At 38.9% G+C, this 21598-nt stretch overlaps 1 protein-coding gene across 1 annotated transcript; it reads right to left on the bottom strand.

The window, feature by feature from the left end:
• Positions 1-3521: 3521 nt before the first annotated feature.
• Positions 3522-7612, bottom strand: LOC128225988 (uncharacterized). The gene is made up of 6 exons (XM_052935881.1): positions 7574-7612; positions 6084-6338; positions 5610-5855; positions 5113-5348; positions 4660-5020; positions 3522-4565 (listed from the first exon to the last, which is right to left on the bottom strand). Exons 1-6 carry the CDS (start codon positions 7610-7612, stop codon positions 3522-3524), a joined length of 2181 nt encoding a protein of 726 aa, XP_052791841.1.
• Between the last annotated feature and the right edge of the window lie 13986 nt (positions 7613-21598).

The raw sequence follows: 21598 nt of genomic DNA, 5'->3' as shown, positions 1-21598 counted from the left end.
TTCACAGTAGTGTTCTGAAAGTGTATACCCAGACAGATGTCGGTCTCGTGGTTTCACAGTAGTGTTCTGAAAGTGTATACCCAGACAGATGTCGGTCTCGTGGTTTCACAGTAGTGGTCTGAAAGTGTATACCCAGACAGATGTCGGTCACGTGGTTTCACAGTAGTGTTTTAAAAGTGTATACCCAGACAGATGTCGGTCTCGTGGTTTCACAGTAGTGTTCTGAAAGTGTATACCCAGACAGATGTCGGTCTCGTGGTTTCACAGTTGTGTTCTGAAAGTGTATACCCAGACAGATGTCGGTCTCGTGGTTTCACAGTAGTGTTCTGAAAGTGTATACCCAGACAGATGTCGGTCTCGTGGTTTCACAGTAGTGGTCTGAAAGTGTATACCCAGACAGATGTCGGTCTCGTGGTTTCACAGTAGTGGTCTGAAAGTGTATACCCAGACAGATGTCGGTCACGTGGTTTCACAGTAGTGTTCTGAAAGTGTATACCCAGACAGATGTCGGTCACGTGGTTTCACAGTAGTGTTCTGAAAGTGTATACCCAGACAGATGTCGGTCACGTGGTTTCACAGTAGTGTTCTGAAAGTGTATACCCAGACAGATGTCGGTCACGTGGTTTCACAGTAGTGTTCTGAAAGTGTATACCCAGACAGATGTCGGTCTCGTGGTTTCACAGTAGTGTTCTGAAAGGGTATACCCAGACAGATGTCGGTCACGTGGTTTCACAGTAGTGTTCTGAAAGTGTATGCCCAGACAGATGTCGGTCACGTGGTTTCACAGAGTGTTCAGAAAGTGTATACCCAGACAGATGTCGGTCACGTGGTTTAACAGAGTGTTCTTAAAGTGTATACCCAGACAGATGTCGGTCACGTGGTTTCACAGTAGTGGTCTGAAAGGGTATACCCAGAGAGATGTCGGTCACGTGGTTTCACAGTAGTGTTCTGAAAGTGTATACCCAGACAGATGTCGGTCACGTGGTTTCACAGTAGTGTTCTGAAAGTGTATACCCAGACAGGTGTCGGCCACGTGGTTTCACAGTAGTGGTCTGAAAGTGTATACTCAGACAGGTGTCGGTCACGTGGTTTCTCAGTAGTGGTCTGAAAGGGTATACTCAGACAGATGTCGGTCACGTGGTTTTGACAGTAGTGTTCTGAAAGGGTATACCCAGACAGGTGTCGGTCACGTGGTTTCACAGTAGTGTTCTGAAAGTGTATACCCAGACAGATGTCGGTCTCGTGGTTTCACAGTAGTGTTCTGAAAGTGTATACCCAGACAGATGTCGGTCACGTGGTTTCACAGTAGTGTTCTGAAAGTGTATACCCAGACAGATGTCGGTCACGTGGTTTCACAGTCGTGGTCTGAAAGTGTATACCCAGACAGATGTCGGTCACGTGGTTTCACAGTAGTGGTCTGAAAGTGTATACCCAGACAGGTGTCGGTCACGTGGTTTCACAGTAGTGGTTTGAAAGTGTATACCCAGACAGATGTCGGTTTCGTGGTTTCACAGTAGTGGTTTGAAAGTGTATACCCAGACAGATGTCGGTTTCGTGGTTTCACAGTAGTGGTTTGAAAGTGTATACCCAGACAGATGTCGGTTTCGTGGTTTCACAGTAGTGGTCTGAAAGTGTATACCCAGACAGATGTCGGTCACGTGGTTTCACAGTAGTGGTCTGAAAGTGTATACCCAGACAGATGTCGGTCACGTGGTTTCACAGTAGTGGTCTGAAAGTGTATACCCAGACAGATGTCGGTCACGTGGTTTCACAGTCGTGGTCTGAAAGTGTATACCCAGACAGATGTCGGTCACGTGGTTTCACAGTAGTGGTCTGAAAGTGTATACCCAGACAGGTGTCGGTCACGTGGTTTCACAGTAGTGGTTTGAAAGTGTATACCCAGACAGATGTCGGTTTCGTGGTTTCACAGTAGTGGTTTGAAAGTGTATACCCAGACAGATGTCGGTTTCGTGGTTTCACAGTAGTGGTCTGAAAGTGTATACCCAGACAGATGTCGGTCACGTGGTTTCACAGTAGTGGTCTGAAAGTGTATACCCAGACAGATGTCGGTCACGTGGTTTCACAGTAGTGGTCTGAAAGTGTATACCCAGACAGATGTCGGTCACGTGGTTTCGGTGTTACTAATACGCTCTTCATCTTCTGCTGCTTTGGAAGGAATATTTTTACACACTTAGCACTTTTCTTTAAAAAAAACTATTTGGTATAAGTTATTATTAAGGTTAAAGTCAAGGTTTTTCTTTGTTTATTTCAGACGGAAGCCGATTGTCCGGAGGTTAAACGCATATACTTATGTAAAGGTTACACGAAAAATTAGAGCCTATTCAATAATCTCTGGGTTCAGGGAATACATCTAAGGAATCAAACCTCGATTCAAGCAGGCATGTTAATACGAGGGTCATTCGAAAAAGTCATTGGTCCTCGTATCTTTAAAATGTTCACAGCATAGGAAATTGGTTCACGTATGAGCTTTAAACTATTCACCCCGATCCGATATACACTTAAAAATTATTGATACCCACGACCATACCTGCATGAGAGCATCAATATAAGCGAAGCAAATAGTTAAAAGTCAGATGAACCTGGATGACCTGCTCCAGTTCTAAAACAGTTTGTACCATGTGTACTTTTATAAAGCCATTGTTTGTAAATTATTCAACGCTGGGTCTCCAAGTAATAAATCCAAAGTGTCATCCCCAATTTTACTAAGATTATATTTTTTGAATTTGTTTTTCAAAAGGATTACCACGTGGTATGGCACAATCCAAACGCTTCACGTTTTGGTGTGGTGTAAAGAAGTGTGGGATCCATCTTGCGCAAAGTTTCTCTAATTTCAAACAGTCAGTCAAAACAACTCTTATGGATGATATCTTCTAGTATTTATCTGCAAAATAGTATATGGGCCACCTTCATCTAGCATAGCTCTAACGCTAGCAATGTTTCCCTTTGTTGATGCCCCAAAAGGCCTATATAGCTACCAGGACGTTTATTGTTTTTAGACCACATTCAAAAGTTTGGGCCCAGAAAAGCTGTCCTTCTGTTCTTAATGGAAAGCGTTGACAGTCATTTCCTAATACTTTCTTCCCATTTCAAATTGTTCACAACTACAAATAACACAATTCCATAACAAGGCCATTTGATATATTGCATTCATTTTAACATTTTTAAAAATAACATTTAAATTAAAAACCACTGCAGTTGTGTGATTTCCAAAAAGTAAGGAAAGCCATTTGTACTGCGCTTTGGAGTTGTACGTGTAGGCGCTGTGGAGTAGTGGTCTCTGTGGAGTAGTATTGGAGCTGTGGAGAAGTGTAGGCGCTGTGGAGTAGTGTAGGTACTGTGGAGTAGTGTAGGCGCTGTTGAGTAGTGTAGGCGCTCTTGAGAAGTCTTGGCGCTCTGGAGTAGTTGTCTCTGTGGAGTAGTGTTGGCGCTGTGGAGTAGTGGTCTCTGTGGAGTAGTGTTGGCACTGTTGAGTAGTGGTCTCTGTGGAGTAGTGTTGGCGATCAGGAGTATTGGAGGCGCTGTGGAGAAGTGTAGGCGCTGTGGAGTAGTGGTCTCTTTGGAGTAGTGATGGCACTGTTGAGTAGTGGTCTCTGTGGAGTAGTGTTGGCGCTGTTAAGTACTGTAGGCGCTGTAGTGTAGGCGCTGTGGAGTAGTGGTCTCTGTGGATAAGTGTTGGCGCTGTGGAGTAGTGTTGGCGCAGTGGGCGCTGTGGAGAGTGTTGGCGCTGTGGAGTAATGTTGGCACTGCGGAGTAGTGTTGGAACTGTGGAGTAGTGGTCTCTGTGGAGTAGTGTTGGCGCTGTGGAGTAGTTGTCTCTGTGGAAAAGTGTTGGCGCTGTTGAGTAGTGATCTCTGTGGAGTAGTGTTGGCGCTGTGGAATAGTGTTGGCACTGCGGAGTAGTGTTGGCTTTGTGGAGTAGTGGTCTCTGTGGAGTAGTGTTTGCGTTGTGGAGTAGTGTAGGCGCTGTGGAGAAGTTTAGACGCTGTGTAGTAGTGTAGGCGTTGTGGAGTAGTATTGGAGCTGTGAAGAAGTGTAGGCGCTGTGGAGTATTGTAGGCACTGTGGAGTAGTGTAGGCGCTGTTGAGTAGTGTAGGCGCTCTTGAGAAGTCTAGGCGCTCTGGAGTAGTTGTCTCTGTGGAGTAGTGTTGGCGCTGTGGAGTAGTGGTCTCTGTGGAATAGTGTTGGCACTGTTGAGTAGTGGTCTCTGTGGAGTAGTGTTGGCGATCAGGAGTATTGGAGGCGCTGTGGAGAAGTGTAGGCGCTGTGGAGTAGTGGTCTCTTTGGAGTGGTGATGGTACTGTTGAGTAGTGGTCTCTGTTGAGTAGTGTTGGCTCTGTTGAGTACTGTAGGCGCTGTAGAGTAGTGTAGGCGCTGTGGAGTAGTGGTCTCTGTGGATAAGTGTTGGCGCTGTGGAGTAGTGCTGGTGCAGTGGGCGCTGTGGAGAGTGTTGGCGCTGTGGAGTAGTGTTGGCACTGTGGAGTAGTGTTGGCACTGTGGAGTAGTTGTCCCTGTTGAGTAGTATTGGCGCTGTGGAAAAGTTGTCTCTGTGGAAAAGTGTTGGCGCTGTTGAGTAGTGGTCTCTGTGGAGTAGTGTTGGCGCTGTGAAGTAGTGTTGGCACTGCGGAGTAGTGTTGGCACTGTGGAGTAGTGGTCTCTGTGGAGTAGTGTTGGCGCTATGGAGTAGTGGTCTCTGTTGAGTAGTATTGGCGCTGTGGAGTAGTTGTCTCTGTTGAAAAGTGTTGGCGCTGTTGAGTAGTGGTCTCTGTGGAGTAGTGTTGGCGCTGTGGAGTAGTGTTGGCGCTGTGGAGTAGTGTTGGCACTGCGGAGTAGTGTTGGCACTGTGGAGTAGTGGTCTCTGTGGAGTAGTGTTGGCGCTATGGAGTAGTGGTCTCTGTTGAGTAGTAATGGCGCTGTGGAGTAGTTGTCTCTGTGGAGTAGTGTTGGCGCTATGGAGTAGTGGTCTCTGTTGAGTAGTATTGGCGCTGTGGAGTAGTTGTCTCTGTGGAAAAGTGTTGGCGCTGTGGAGTAGTGGTCTCTGTGTAGTAATGTAAGCGCTGTGGAGTAGTGGTATCTATGGAATAGTGTTGGCACTGTGGAGTTGTGGTTTCTTTGGAGTAGTGTAGGCGCTCTGGAGTAGTGGTTTCTATGGAGTAGTGTTGGCGCTGTGGAGTAGTGGTCTCTGTGGAGTAGTGTTGGCACTTTAGAGTAGTGGTCTCTATGGAGTAGCGTAGGCGCTGTGGAGTAATGGTCTCTGTGGAGTAGTATTGGCGCTGTGGAGACGTGTAGGCGCTGTAAAGTAATATTGGTGCTGTGGAGTAGTACCGGCCCTGTGGGAAAATGTAGGCGTTTTGGAGTAGTGTTGACGCTGTAGAGTAGTGTTAGGGCTGTGGAATAGTTTTGGCACTGTGGAGTAGTGTTTGCGTTGTGGAGTAGTGTAGGCGCTGTGGAGAAGTTTAGACGCTGTATTGTAGTGTAGGCGTTGTGGAGTAGTGTTAGCGTTGTGGAGTAGTGTAGGCGCTCTGGAGTAGTGTAGGCGCTCAGGAGTTGTGTTGGCGCTGTGGAGTAGCACTCGCGCTGTGAAGTAGTACTCGCGCTGTGGAGTAGTGTAGGCGCCTAGTGTAGGCGCTGTGGGGAGGTTTAGACGCTGTGGAGTAGTGTAGGCGTTGTGGAGTAGTGTTGTCGCTGTGGAGAAGTGTATGCGTGTTGGAGTAGTGTTGGCGCTGTAGAGTAGTGTTAGCGTTGTAGAGTAGTTTTGGCGCTGTGGAGTAGTGTTTCCGTTGTGGAGTAGTGTATGCGATGTGTGGAAGTTTAGACGCTGTGGAGTAGTGTAGGCGCTGTGGGGAATTTAGACGTTGTGGAGTAGTTTAGACGCTGTGGAGTTGTGTAGGCGCTGTGCGGAAGTTTAGACGCTGTGGAGTAGTGTAGGCGTTGTGGAGTAGTGTCGTCGCTGTGGAAAAGTGTAGGCGTTCTGGATTAGTGTTGGCGCTCTAGAGTAGTGTTAGCGCTGTGGAGTAATTTTGGCGCTGTGGAGTAGTGTTTGCGTTGTGGAGTAGTGTAGGCACTGTGGGGAATTTAGACGCTGTGGAGTAGTTTAGACGCCTTGGAATAGTGTTGGTGCTGTGGAATAGTGTAGGCGCTGTGGGGAATTTAGACGCTGTGGAGTAGTTAAGACGCTGTGGAGTAATGTAGGCGATTAGTGTAGACGTTGTGGAGAAGTGTAGGCGCTGTGGGGAATTTAGACGCTGTGGAGTAGTTAAGATGCCGTGGAGTAGTGTTGGCGCTATGGAGTAGTGTAGACGCTGTGGGGAATTTAGACGCTGTGGAGTAGTTTAGACGCTGTGGAGTAATGTAAGCGATTAGTGTTGACGTTGTGGAAAAGTGTAGGCGCTGTGGAGTAGTTAAGGCGCTGTTAAGCAGTGTTGAGGTTGTGGAGTAGTGTAGGCGCTGTGGAGTAGTGTTGAAGCTTTGGAGTAGTGTAGGCGTTGTGTAGTAGTTTAGACGCTGTGGAGTAGTTTTGGCGCTGTGGAGAAGTGTACGTGCTGTGGAATAGTGTTGACGCGGTGGAGTAGTGTTGGCGCTGTGGAGTAGTGTTTTGGCGCTGTGGAGTAGTGCTTGGCCTGTCGATTTTGATTGGCACCCAAAGTAGGCTTAAGATTACGGCTTGTAAAAAGTATCTGTTTTAGTGATTATAGTGTGCATTAGAGGTTTAGATCTTACTGAAAGCCATAGAATGAAAAATGCCCGCAGCCTTCGTGGCAGGACCTCCAAAAATGTATTTTATATAATATGGATACATATGCAAGTAAGAAAGTACGTTCGATGTTATGTCTTTTGGGGCCTTTAACAATACCTCCAAAATGTTATTGCATTGCTATTGTGAATGTGAGTAATTCAGACCGTTTCAGGTATAGTGTTGGTATCTTTTAAAGAGCCTCACGTGGTCACTTTCTTTTCGTTATTAAAAATATAATAACTAGAAACGCCGCAATGCGACGAAAACAGGTTTTTTATATGGGCAATCAGAAATTATAGCCAAATAATTTATTAAACGAGTTAGAAAATAGTAGCAGCCTTAAGTTGGGCGGAAACGATTTTTTTTTCTATTTTTAGCCACAGTGAATTTGACCTTGCCAACACCATCTCCCCTTAAAGAGCAATCCCATGCTAGTTCTTCGCATAAGCTACCTACACACCAACTTTCATCACTATCCATCAATTCTATCTTATGTTATTGGGCGGAAACCAATATTTCCACCATTTTTCTATATCTAGTAACAGAAACCTTGACCCTCTCAACCCCGTCAGAAGCAATCGCATGCTAGCGCTTCACATAAGCTACCTACACACACCGGAAATCATTTTTTCTATTTTTAATAACAGTGACCTTGACCTTAAACCCACCCCCTAAGGCAATCCAAAGCTAGCTCTTCACATAAGCTACCCAAACATTAACTTCCATTAATATATATCAATGCCAGCATAAGTTATTGGGCAGACATCAATGTTTGACGCGAGTCCGCTCGCCCATAGACGACATCCCCATTCTTATTACCCGGTGTTCGTTGAAAACCTGGTTAAAGAGCACGTTCATTGTTTACGCCGAGATCTTGTTGTTTGGGCCCTATTCAGAAGGGTGATAATACAATGGCTTCTTTGACACCAAGCAAAAACACAAGGAACGCCTTGGGCTGTTTTGTATATACTATGCAAAGTAGCTGATAAGTTAATTCAAATTTAATTGTGTTATTACTTAGTAATACTGAAAAAAAAAACAAGTAATTTTAAATCTAGATATTTATCAAATCCTGCTTGTTTTAATTGCCAAGACAGCTGATTTTCCTTGCATTCACGATGTAAGTTCCTTTAATATTAGTAACTTCAATACCAACAATGTGGTAGAAGCCACCACATAAAATAGTTATTCCTAAACAAAAGATAGGGTTCTGAGTAGGTTCAAAACACTAAACAAACAACAAATCTAAAACAAATTTAAAAAAGCACGATCATTGTTTACGCCGAGAACATGTTGTCGGTGCCTTTTTTAGAAGGGTGGTAACTGCTTTTAACATCCCGGTGAAATTTATAAAATAATTTCATATAAGTTAACTTTATATTTGCGCATCCATGCCTTTGGAGTTTGATTTAAGTCACAAGAAAGACGGATTGGATTGAAAAGATCTGGCATATATATCCAATGCCAGACAATTTTATAAAAATCGTGTATTATAACGTAAAGTGAAACAAGACAATGTGACATAGTTGGACGGCCAAAAGTTCACAGTCAGTCCAACCAAAGAGGCGAGGAGGCGCAGAGAACAAACGTGCAGAGATTGGAGAGCGATAACCGTGGCGGGTGGAAGACTTGTGATAAAGATTCAAATATAGACACTGATGAAGAAGTCCCAATTGGAGGTACAGTATCGAAACAAAATAAATGATTGAAAGAAAACCCTGTGGTAGTCAAGAGTGGAAATGGGTATGATACGAAAGGGTTCTCCAATGTTAGCTTTGGCAATAATGGAATTCCGACCAGACTGAAGAACTAATGCTGTAACTAAGTGAACTGATGAAATGGAACAATGGAGTTTTCTTTAGGGACGAGTTGACAGATTTTCCATTAGGTGGATATAACAAATCATGAATCATGCAGAATGAGTTATGGCTTTCTTTTGAACCACACATATTTGTATGTTGTACAAGACCTGCTTTATTAATAGATAGAAGCAACAGTGATATATGAATATGTATTATGCTTATAATCGGATGTATTGTATGTAGGTTTTGTTTTTGTTATCTTAACTACACATGATATTTAACATTATAGATATGAGAACAAATGTAATGGTCACAAAAGCTACTATAAAACATACTTCGGTAGCACTTCTACAATTATAGACACTGATGTATTCGTGGAATAAATGATATCGTGTTACGTTAGATGTAACAAAACAATTCGTAATACATTACTCTAGACATCTTTAAAGTTTGTATTGAAATGTCATTAATAAAAAAGAATGTTATTGTTACTGACCGCATGTATACTCATACATGTTTACGATAACTCAAATTCCGAGCAAATATATGCAACGATTCGGCAATAAAATACCACAGCAATCCGTGCCGCATGTTGTCAATATAAATGGCTATGCTAAGCTGCTAGTATTACTGTATAATCCCCCTTTTATGAGGTGACAGAAGGTGGGAGGCCGCAATATTGAACGCAGTACTTAATGCGAATCCCTTAACAACAGGAACACATGTGTAACACATAGTTTTAGACCTATTAGCTATTCTTTTATCAGCAAATACACTGAATATTAATAGATAAATCAAACATAGTAGAAAATATTCAGTCCTTCAATATAAATTGTCTTAAACGCTATGCCAATGATTATGCACATTTCTTCAACTTGTGTTCCTCGTAAGACAAGTACTACTCACTACTACTCACACGAGAGCACCAATATGAACAACCGAATGTTACCAAGTGTGTCTAATGAACACTAAACGTTCTATCTCGATCGAACCACTTGTACCAACATAAGGTGTCCCAGATCTACGTATGGAAGGGTAAAAGGTATGAGTGAAATACATCTGATTGTTTACAATATCCAAACCGACAATTGCAAGTGCAACAAGCTTTGTGCAAAATGCGATTAAGCTTTACGATTTAAGTCACTCCATGTGCGTCATTCTGATCGTGTCTCATTCCGCTTGTTTCATTCCGCTTGTTTCATTCCGCTTGTTTCATTCCGCTAATTTCATTCAGCTTATTTTTATCCGCTTGTTTCATTCCGCTTGTTTCATTCCGCGCTTTTTTCGCGGATGAAACAAGCGGAATGAGACAAGCGGATAAAAATAAGCTGAATGAAATAAGTGGAATGAAACAAGCGGAATGAAACAAGCGTAATGAAATAAGTGGAATGAAAAACGCGGAATGAAACAAGCGGATAAAAATAAGCTGATTGAAATAAGCGGAATGAAACAGGCAGAATGAAACAAACGGAATGAAAAACGCGGATTGAAACAAGCGACTAAAATAAGCTGAATGAAATAAGCGGAATGAAACAAGCGGAATGAAACATGCGGATAAATATAAGCTGAATTAAATAAGAGGAATTAAAAACGCAGATTGAAACAAGCGGATAAAAATAAGCTGAATGAAATAAGCGGAATGAAACAAGCGGATAAAAATAAGCTGAATTAAATAAGCGGAATGAAACATGCGGATAAAAATAAGCTGAATGAAATAAGCGGAATTAAACAAGCGGAATGAAACAAACGGAATAAAAAACGCGGAATGAAACAAGCGGATAAAAATAAGCTGAATGAAATAAGAGGAATGAAACAAGCGGATAAAAATAAGCTGAATGAAATAAGAGGAATGAAACAAGCGGAATGAAACAAGCGACTAAAAATAAGCTGAATGAAATAAGCGGAATAAAACAAGCGGATAAAAATAAGCTGAATTAAATAAGCGGAATGAAAAACGCGGAATGAAACAAGCGGATAAAAATAAGCTGAATGAAATAAGCGGAATGAAACAAGCGGAATGAAACAAACGGAATGAAAAACGCGGAATGAAACAAGCGACTAAAAATAAGCTGAATGAAATAAGCGAAATGAAACAAGCGGAAAGAAACAAGCGGATAAAAATAGGCTGAATGAAATAAGTGGAATGAAACAAGCGGAATGAAACAAGCGGATAAAAATAAGCGGAATGAAACAAGCGGAATGAAACAAGCGGAATGAAACAAGCGGAATGAAATAAGCGGAATGAAAAACGCGGAATGCGGATAAAATTAAGCTGAATGAAATAAGCGGAATAAAACAAGCGGAATGAAACAAACGGAATGAAAAACGCGGAATGAAACATGCGACTAAAATAAGCTGAATGAAATAAACGAAATGAAACAAGCAGAATGAAACATGCGGATAAATGTAAGCTGAATGAAATAAGCGGAATGAAACAAGCGGATAAAAATAAGCTTAATTAAATTAGCGGAATGAAAACCGCTGAATGAAATAAGCGGATACAAATAAGCTGAATGAAATAAGCGGAATGAAACAAGCGGAATGAAACAAACGGAATGAAAAACGCGGAATGAAACAAGCGGATGAAAATAAGTTGAATGAGATAAGCTGAATGAAACAAGCGGAATGAAACAAGCGGATAAAAATAAGCTGCATGAAATAAGTTGAATGAAACAAACGGAATGAAACAAGCGAATAAAAATAAGCTGAATGAAACAAGAGGATAAAAATAAGCTGAATTAAATAAGCGGAATGAAAACCGCGGAATGAAACAAGCGGATAAAAATAAGCTGAATGAAATAAGCTGAATGAAAAACGCGGATAAAAATAAGCTGAATGAAACAAGCGGAAAAAAACAAGTAAAATACAATCAGGAATGAAACACGCGGAATGAAACACGCGAATGAAAAACGTGTTATGAAACGAGCGGAATAAAACAAAGGGAATAAAACAGGCCGAATAAAACAAGCGGAATGAAACACCCGGAATGTAAAAGAGGAATGAAGCACGCGGAATTAAACAAGCGGAATAAAACACGGGGAATAAAACAAGCAGAATGACTTAAAGCGGAAAGCGCAATAACATTTAGCAAGAAGCATCTTGCACTTGTCAGTTTGGCTATTGCATACAATAAAATGAATTAAAGCCATATCAAATGAAAAAGCAATACATGCATTTTAGAAACCATAACAACAGGAAGATCGTATTAAGATTCCCAAATTAGCAAAATTAAATGGAGTTCAACTGTATTGATTACATTTGCACTGACGATGATTAATGTTGTGTGGTTTTTTTCTAAAATGCATAAAGAAATGGTGAAATAAGATGCAACAACAAACAGTTAAGTATTAAAGCACGGTTTTTGACATAGGGACAAACTGAAAAACTATTTTCATACAAAGAAATGTGCGACAACAGTTTGTTGGAATGTTGACCCTTCAGCCCTTCCATACAGTTCTTGATACAAATCAACGGTTTAGGTATACTAACAATTACTTTTAAACAATATACATAAAGAGTTAAAATGCAAGACCACAGCTTTACTACTTTCCGATATATTTTAGGCAAAATGATTACTCCTAAAATATTCAAAGATCATGAAACGTTGTTTCATTGAAAAAAGTTCACATCAATTTGGCCGGTACTTTCATTAGTATCTCGTAAGAGACATTACACTGCTGTATATAATTAAAATGCTAATGTTCATATCACTGGACTCACTATACCGGTAATAAACATATTTACTCGTGTAATTGACTGGAATCCGTTTAAGGATTTAATATCGCTTTATGACAAAGCTCATATGACGACGGCTTTGAAACAGTCCTGCTCGCATAACTTACACGAAGTTGCGTCACCGTTTAAGCTTTACAACAATTGAACATATTGTACAAAGCTGCTGTTCACATATGGTCATAATGTTGATGATAAAACCATGGCTTCTGGCTGTAATTTATTTCACCATTTTAAGAACAACAGAGGGGTGTCACTGTGATCCATCGGTAACAAATTTGGACAAAGCATGTAAAGCGGGATTTTGTAAGTTAATTTTTGAAAACCTAGTTATAATTATATATAATTTGTTTCAATTTAGGTCTCGATTGAATCCTTCTGTATGGAAAAACATTTTAGGGCACGGTGTTGATTTATCTTTGCAAGGAATTTTGTAACAACATGTTTATTTGTTTCTAATGCAGTGTTTTAAGGTATTAGATGAACAAACTAGCATGTCATCGTATCGAGCCTGAATAACTTCTGTCATATTTTGAAATACACTAAATTTTCTTCTCAGATTATATTTTTGAACATGGTATTCCGAAATAAGTTTGGTACCAATGGAAGGATATTGTTTTTTGATTTCTGATATGTAAACTCAATGACCACAAAGTATCATTGGTCGGGAAATGGCTTATTTTGCATTTTAGGGCAAAAAGATATTATAAATAGTGTATTATTGTTAGTATATATTTTCATAGTTTTATTTGTGTATTGTAATTTACTAATATTCTCTCTCGACACATACAACCTTTGAAATTATATCAAAATGGTTTTGGTCATTAGTCACCAGACATCGGTAGATCAACTAACCGAGTATAGGATAGTTTAATTTATAATTTTCAGTATATTTCGGATAAACCAAATACATAAAAGCTATTTTGATACAAAGTTCAAAGTAAGTGTGGTAAAATGTTGTTCTTTTTTATTATAGCAAAAATATGTCAAAATTGTATGTGAAGCAGACTGATCTGAATATTTAAAATTAACATGGAACGTTTTCTTTTCTCTCCGCTCATCGTTCGAAAAGGTATGTATGCATTTTTTCCGAGCAATGTATGGATTGTCAGTATGACTTCAGTGTATACTTTTTATTTAAACGTTTCAGTTATGAAGGTAAAGATAAAAAGTAACCCGAAGCCTGTCCCAGATCGCCTGCAGCCGAAAGACTATCATCTGCGAGAGATCTTCTACAGAATACGGAAACCTCGACCTATTGATGTGTACAAGGTAATGCCTTACATCGAACGAAGAGCAATTCGTGTTGTGAGTAATTAATTATTATGCAATATACATGTAGGTATATTAAATACAAGCAAGACCTGCTTTTCCAAAACAATAAATCTATTATCATTCATACAATTTATGAACAAGTGAGTATATTAAACAACGTGTATTTAGCCATGAGTTCATTTAGATTGCCTGACAAATTATTATATTTAACAACGTGTATTTAACATGTATTTAGCCAGGAGTTCATTTAGATTGCCTGACAAATAATTATATAAAACAACGTGTATCTAACGTGTATTTAGCCAGGAGTTCATTTAGATTGCCTGACAAATAATTATATAAAACAACGTGTATTTAACATGTATTTAGCCAGGAGTTCATTTAGATTGCCTGACAAATAATTATATAAAACAACGTGTATCTAACGTGTATTTAGCCAGAAGTTCATTTAGATTGCCTGACAAATAATTATATAAAACAACGTGTATTTAACATTTATTTAGCCAGGAGTTCATTTAGATTGCCTGACAAATTATTATATTAAACAACGTGTATTTAACGTGTATTTAGCCAGGAGTTCATTTAGATTGCCTGACAAGTAAGTATATTAAACTATGTGTATTTAGCCAGGAGTTCATTTAGATTGCCTGACAAGTAAGTATATTAAACAACGTGTATTTAGCCAGGAGTTCATTTAGATTGCCTGACAAATTATTATATTTAACAACGTGTATTTAACATGTATTTAGCCAGGAGTTCATTTAGATTGCCTGACAAATTATTATATTAAACAACGTGTATCTAACGTGTATATAGCCAGGAGTTCATTTAGATTGCCTGACAAGTAAGTATATTAAACAACGTGTATTTAACGTGTATTTAGCCAGGAGTTCATTTATATTGCCTGACAAGTAAGTATATAAAACAACGTGTATTTAACATGTATTTAGCCAGGAGTTCATTTAGATTGCCTGACAAATTATTATATTAAACAACGTGTATCTAACGTGTATTTAGCCAGGAGTTCATTTAGATTGCCTGACAAGTAAGTATATTAAACTACGTGTATTTAACGTGTATTTAGCCAGGAGTTCATTTAGATTGCCTGACAAGTAAGTATATTAAACTACGTGTATTTAACGTGTATTTAGCCAGGAGTTCATTTAGATTGCCTGACAAGTAAGTATATTAAACTACGTGTATTTAACGTGTATTTAGCCAGGAGTTCATTTAGATTGCCTGACAAATAATTATATAAAACAACGTGTATTTAACATGTATTTAGCCAGGAGTTCATTTAGATTGCCTGACAAATAATTATATTAAACAACGTGTATTTAACGTTTATTTAGTCAGGAGTTCATTTAGATTGCCTGACAAGTAAGTATATTAAACTACGTGTATTTAACCAGGAGTGCATTTCACTTGACTAACAAATGAGATTATTAGACATATATTGCCTAACTTAAATTACATAGATCCTTATAAATATTATACTGGTTTTAAACTATATAAATGACATGGTTGCGTCAACAAGGTAGTACTTTTATATTGTTCTTAGAATTCGGTTTTGTGATGCTGATCAAGCCTTAATATTACCATACAATAGTTGTGATGAAAGGCTGGATTGCCGAACATTGTTATATCAATAATCGAGGACATTGTCTCGGATAATTCATGTACCTTGCGTTACATATCGGAAGGATGCAATATCACAGTTTTAGTTTCTTGTTCAGCATATTCAGGTTCCTTGTATGATTTTACCTTGTATACTTCTGAACCAACTGGAAAGTTAATTAACATGCGGAATAGAAAGCCGAGTTACCGTAAGTTCTCAAGAATCCGTAGGGTTGATTAATATAAATCTGTTGATGATGTTGACATGGCTATAAACGCGTACATGATTTTCACATTTGCAGATAAGGAATCCCCATTATTTGGACAAAGCAGCTCATCGACGCCTGTTGACCTATGCAGAGAAAAACATGTGTGGTGCAAAGCTTGTAAAGGGCGGAACCTATCTGATATCAGGTACTTTAATATACACGAAAATAGCTGTGTGAAGTTAGCTAAACATGCGACATTGGACATTGGACATTCAAAATCGAATGTTGTGCTGGCACGACATTGGACATTGGACAATCAAAATCGAATGTTGTGCTGGCACGACATTGGACATTGGACATTCAAAATCGAATGTTGTGCTGGCACGACATTGGAAATTGGACATTCAAAAATGAATGTCGTGCCAGCACGACATTGGACATAGGACATTGGGATTTCGAAAATGAATGTCGTGCTAGCACGACATTGGACATTGGGCATTCAAAATCGAATGTTGTGCTGGCACGACATTGGACATTGGACATTCAAAAGTGAAAGTCGTGCTGGCACGACATTGGACATTCAAAAATGAATGTTGTGCTGGCACGACATTGGACATTGGACATTCAAAAATGAAAGTCGTGCTGGCATGACATTGGACATTGGACATTCAAAAATGAATGTTGTGCTGGCATGACATTGGACATTGGACATTCAAAAATGAAAGTCGTGCTGGCATGACATTGAACATTGGACATTCAAAAATGAATGTCGTGCTAGCACGACATTGGACATTGGGATTTCAAAAATGAATGTCGTGCTGGCACGACATTGGACATTCGAAAACGAAGGTCGTGGTGGCACGACATTGGACATTCAAAACCGAAATGGCACGACATTGGGCATTCAAAATATGTCGTACTGGTTAGTTGTCTAGTTAATAAATATCAATTTTGGACCCATGATAGAAAGACTTCGAATGATCCTTTAAAATAGATTTTAGCAGTTCACGCGTCTATGACCTGAATAATACGGGACCAGTACTGTTGTCGAATATAACTGTTTGTTTTATATTTGAACAATTATTGAGCGCGATATTTTTGAAATGTTGCAGATGTTAGCACCAATAAATTGAAATCCAAATTGTACATAATTATAGTCATTGTATACATAAAGGCAGTAGATATATCACTACATAAAGATCCTTTACAATTGTTATTGTATGACCTCAATATGAATTATTGTTTGGTGGGACGCAATTTTGCAATCGATTGTATTTTTTTTCTTTTACTCATAAATTGTGTTGATTGCATTTATTGTTGATATACAGCATACGTCTTATTTTAATTTGGATAGTTTTTATCCATCAAAGGTGGACACCCTGCTGAGAGCCGGAATATGTTCAGTAAAGGTGTTATATTTTTATTGCTCAATATAATCCGCAGAAACAATAACGCTTTATTTAGCTCTTTCATTTCACATTTTATTACTTTCATAATCATCAAAGACTTTTGTTTGAAAAATAACTTATACAAGGTTTGCATACTTTTGGTGACCAACCAAAAAACCTGATATTGAAAAAGAATAGGCCATTTTGTGAATAGATCTAAGTAAACCTCAGAGAATGAGTGTCCGGCGGATAATTTCAAACCGTTTTTATTTTGAATGTCCAATGTCAAATGTCCTGCCAGCACAATATTCGATTTTGAATTTCCAATGTCCGATGTCGTGCAAGCACGACATTCATTTTTGAAATCCCAATGTCCAATGTCGTGCTGGCACGACATTCATTTTTGAATGTCCAATGTAGTGCCAGCACGACTTTCAATTTTGAATATCCAATGTCCAATGTCGTGACAGCACAACATTCAATTTTGAATATCCAATGTCGTGCTAGCACGACATTCATTTTTGAAATCCCAATGCCCAATGTCCAATGTCGTGCTAGCACGACTTTCTTTCATAATTGAATGTCAAATGTCCAATGTCGTGCTGGCACGACTTTCAATTTGGAATGTCCAATGTCGTGCCAGCACAACATTCGATTTTGAATGTCCAATGTCCAATGTCGTGCCAGCACGACTTTCCCTTTTGAATGTCCAATGTCCAATGTCGTACCAGCACAACATTCGATTTTGAATGTCCAATGTCGTGCCATCGCAACATTCGATTTTGAATGGCCAATGTCCAATGTCGTGCCAGCACGACATTCATTTTTGAATGTCCAATGTCGTGCCAGCACAACATTCGATTTTGAATGTCCAATGTCATATATCGTGCCAGCACAACATTCGATTTTGAATGTCCAATGTCGTGCCAGCACGACATTCATTTTCGAAATCCCAATGTCCAATGTCGTGCCAGCACAACATTCGATTTTGAATGTCCAATGTCCAATGTCGTGCCAGCACAACATTCGATTTTGAATGCCCAATGTCCAATGTCGTGCCAGCACAACATTCGATTTTGAATGCCCAATGTCCAATGTCGTGCCAGCACAACATTCGATTTTTAATGCCCAATGTCCAATGTCGTATGTTCAGCTAACTTCACACAGCTCAGGAAATCATATAGTTTGTACACAGGCATTGGGCTCAACAACGCTGTTCAGCCTATATATGGCACATAGATTAAAGATATAAAACGACTCTAGGTATGAAAGGTATTTAAGGAGATAGCTGAATATGGTATACCTCTTGCATATGGTGCCTGCGTTTGAAAACACCATTCATGAACACAAAGTTTATCCATTTAACCTTCCGATGTCACATATAGATCGTGTACATGTCTTTTCCTAGAGAGAAAGAAACACCGCGTGTTTGGTAGTTGTCGTATACAATATATATTATGTAATTCAACTTAAATGTCCTTAAATTTCCTTCATAATGTGGCTCTTACTGATTTAATTGTACGTGTATTTTTGCACGTGTCTCCGCAAAGGACAATGTACCAGGGTAAACCATATATAGCGGTATTTATACTATCATGTTATCAATCTATAACTATTACCTCTCTAGCAATGTCTTTAGTAAAGCCTTTAATTAAATAATGGATCAAACAAACACGGCCTGCAAGGGTGTCCTAAACTTCAGTGTAATACAAACGAAAATATGTGTTCGTTGGAAGTCAATCCAGTGCGATGTCATCTCTCTGTCGACATCGGTTAGAAAGGCTGCCTTAGTGCATTTATTTGTAGACGAGGGTGGGGGCGTTCAGGCACGTGGGTATTTATATTATGCATACATCGGGTATCTAAAATGTGTATACCTGTTTCAGGACGCAACTCTTTTCTCTATAATCTTAGCCAGTGGTGGCAATGGGTATGGTTTAATAAAATGCTAAACGTACAATATCTCTGTAAACAACAATTGTAATGTTAAGCAGTACAAATGGTCACACTGTAAAGTCAATAAGGGTCTAGAAGTTGTATTAAATATGTAATTTATTTTATGTAATAGTCTCAAATAATGATCTATGATTCTGAAACAATAGCATAAAATAACTCAATGATTAAAATTACAATGACCTTTTGTTTAAGCTTTTGTAACCCCTAAAGGGGACATTAGGGCTAAATTTGTAAAGGTTTGGTTTTACTTGTCCACTTACATCAAAATTGTATGTGTATGTCAATTTCACTTGTCTTAAATGAGAATTTTCCTCTGAACTCAGAAAACATGAATGTCCGTTGCTTGCATTCTTGTTACAAGTGTGATTTCCAAAGAAATTTTGCTATAATTTAGGCTGACATTATCAAAATCATCCTCACCAGGGGTTGAACCATTTTAAAGTGCCAGCAGGATATAAACGTTTACATTGCCACGTTAGCCCCATTACGAGTTGCACTTAAGGAATCCATATGTGAATCGATATTAAAGCATGCTGTATCCCATTTATTCCAAAACCAGCGTCCCGAAGGAGTCGTGTGGCATGAAATAAGCATTAAAACAAAACATATGTAATATAACTTAGCGTTAAATGTTATCCATATGGATACATGACATTATTTTAGCTGAAAGGGTGCATTCTCCATTAGACATATAGGGATTTTGAGTTTCGGACCGAGACTGCTGTGTTCAATAATGGAACCAACAAGGACTAGCCCAGTAAACAAAGCCAAAACAAACATCATAGTCAAAGACACAGGAGTAAGGTTCAACAGACACTAATCGAGATACACACAACCTACATACCTCGTTCACTTTAGCATAAAATAACTCAATAATTAAAATTACAATGACCTTTTGTTTAAGCTTTTGTAATAATGTCATGTATCCATATAGCATTACGTATCTGTAGCATAAACAAGCAAAACAATGGACAAGAAAAATTCCCTACAATCATTTTCTTTATACTTGTAAACCATTCAATTTCAGAAAGAAAGTTAAAGAAACGTATTATGGATCGAGAGAAAAAAATAACACAACAGTCAATGCTGTTTGCAATAACATCACAGTTTTGTCTATATTGATATATAGATTATCTGTATAGAAATAGAATACTTGTTAATCTAATACTTTGAACTTAAACTAACACTTGTAATTCAGTTCAAAACACGATGTGTATGGAAATTACAAAGTTACTTTTGTTCTTAAACTGTGGTGGTCTTGAGTCAACTACTTCCTTTAAAAAATCAAATTGTATACATTATCTTTATTAGTAGATATTGGAATTACCGCAGGGAACGATCAGGGGGGAAAGTAGTTCAATGTGGGATTAAACTAGTTAACAATTTTTCAACCAAATTTGTGCTAGATATGTTCATATATGTTCATGAATATATTCACATAGTTTTACTTACATAGGTCTTTTAAAAATACTTAATCAGTCTTCGTGCTTACACATGAATGCTTACGAGGATGGTATTGCTTATCCTGGTCTGGCCAACTTAAATGGACATGTTACAAACAAACAATAGCTGCGTAAGCATTTTTAAGCCAAACAGTTAGAACATTGTGTTTAATATAATGGAACCAATCTATTAAATAAGTAATATCATATGACTGTTTTCTAATAAACTAAGCGAAACTTTCCCGTCAATCAGTTTACCAAAGCACGACCACAGGGCCATTTTGCACCAGTATGATCCTTCTTCTCCAGTTCCATGATGATTGCATTCCATTTCGTCGATCGACAGACTTTATATGTTGCACTTGATTTCAAATCGACTTGATGAACTGGTGCAGAGTTCAAGCTACGACCATTCAATTTTTCAACTTGTTACGGTTTAACACCTTTCTTCATGTACTTTCAGGTCATGTTCACTGGCACGGAAAGCTGACCATCGACCATTGTGGCTCAGTGATCGAGAAAGCTCCGTTTGACAGGACCACTCGTCGACTGATGATGAAATTCAAGCGTGGTAGTCCGCCTTGCAAATAATTGATGTCAATCATCGAACAAATAAATTGTCAGAACTATTCTAACTTTAATTCTTTGCTTCTCCTATAACCTAACCTAACTTAACCTAACCTTACTTAACTTAACACAACACAACACAACACAACACGACACGACACGACACGACACGACACGACCTGACCTAACATGTCCTGACCTAACCTAACCTAAACTTACCTAACCTCACATAACATAGCATAACAAAACGTAACGTAACGTAACACAACTTAACGTAACGCAACGTATCGTAATAAAACACAACACATCACAACACCTGACCTGACCTGACCTAACCTAACCCAAACAAACCTAACCTCACATAACATATCATAATATAACGTAACGTAACGTAACGTAACGGAGCATATATGTAACACAACACAACACAACATAATTTAACATAACATTTCAAACTTGTTTTATACAAAGCTTCCAGTGACGTATACTCTTACCAGAAGTACGCAGTATTGGTGACAAAAGACATAGTTGGTGTCATGTAATCTATATAACACTAAACAATTACTCTTGGTTCGTTTGTCGACTTCTTAATATCTCCATCTTTTTGCCAAACTTTGTTTTCGTTTTGGATTATAAAGCAAATCCTTCTAACAGTCCGCAGATTATGTGATTGCTTATTAAATATTATTTTTTTTCATTTTATCATTATAATTGGTAATAAGATTGCCCTACTGCTGTGTCAATGTAAACTTAATAACATATAATTCTTAATCCAACGATATGGCTGCATACTTTTAAACATTTACTGAGGCGGAGTATATGATGGTGTCGAATCCTTGAGAGTGGGAACATCTTC

Source organism: Mya arenaria, chromosome 3 (genome assembly GCF_026914265.1).
Source record: "Mya arenaria isolate MELC-2E11 chromosome 3, ASM2691426v1".
Classification (NCBI taxonomy): Eukaryota; Metazoa; Mollusca; class Bivalvia; order Myida; family Myidae; genus Mya; species Mya arenaria.
The sequence above is the reverse complement of the archived record's forward strand: the minus strand, read 5'-3'. Positions and strand labels throughout refer to the sequence as shown.

Bases quoted from the DNA above. Each gene is read 5' to 3' on its own strand.
- LOC128225988 (XM_052935881.1), bottom strand. From the start codon at position 7,612: ATGAACGTGCTCTTTAACCAGGTTTTCAACGAACACCGG. The intron at 5,856-6,083 runs GTGCCTACACTA...AATTCCCCACAG, and splicing joins CAGCGTCTAAATTCCCCACA to CGCCTACACTACTCCACAGC. The intron at 4,566-4,659 runs GTGCCAACACTA...ACTTTTCCACAG, and splicing joins ACAGAGACCACTACTCCACA to AGACAACTTTTCCACAGCGC.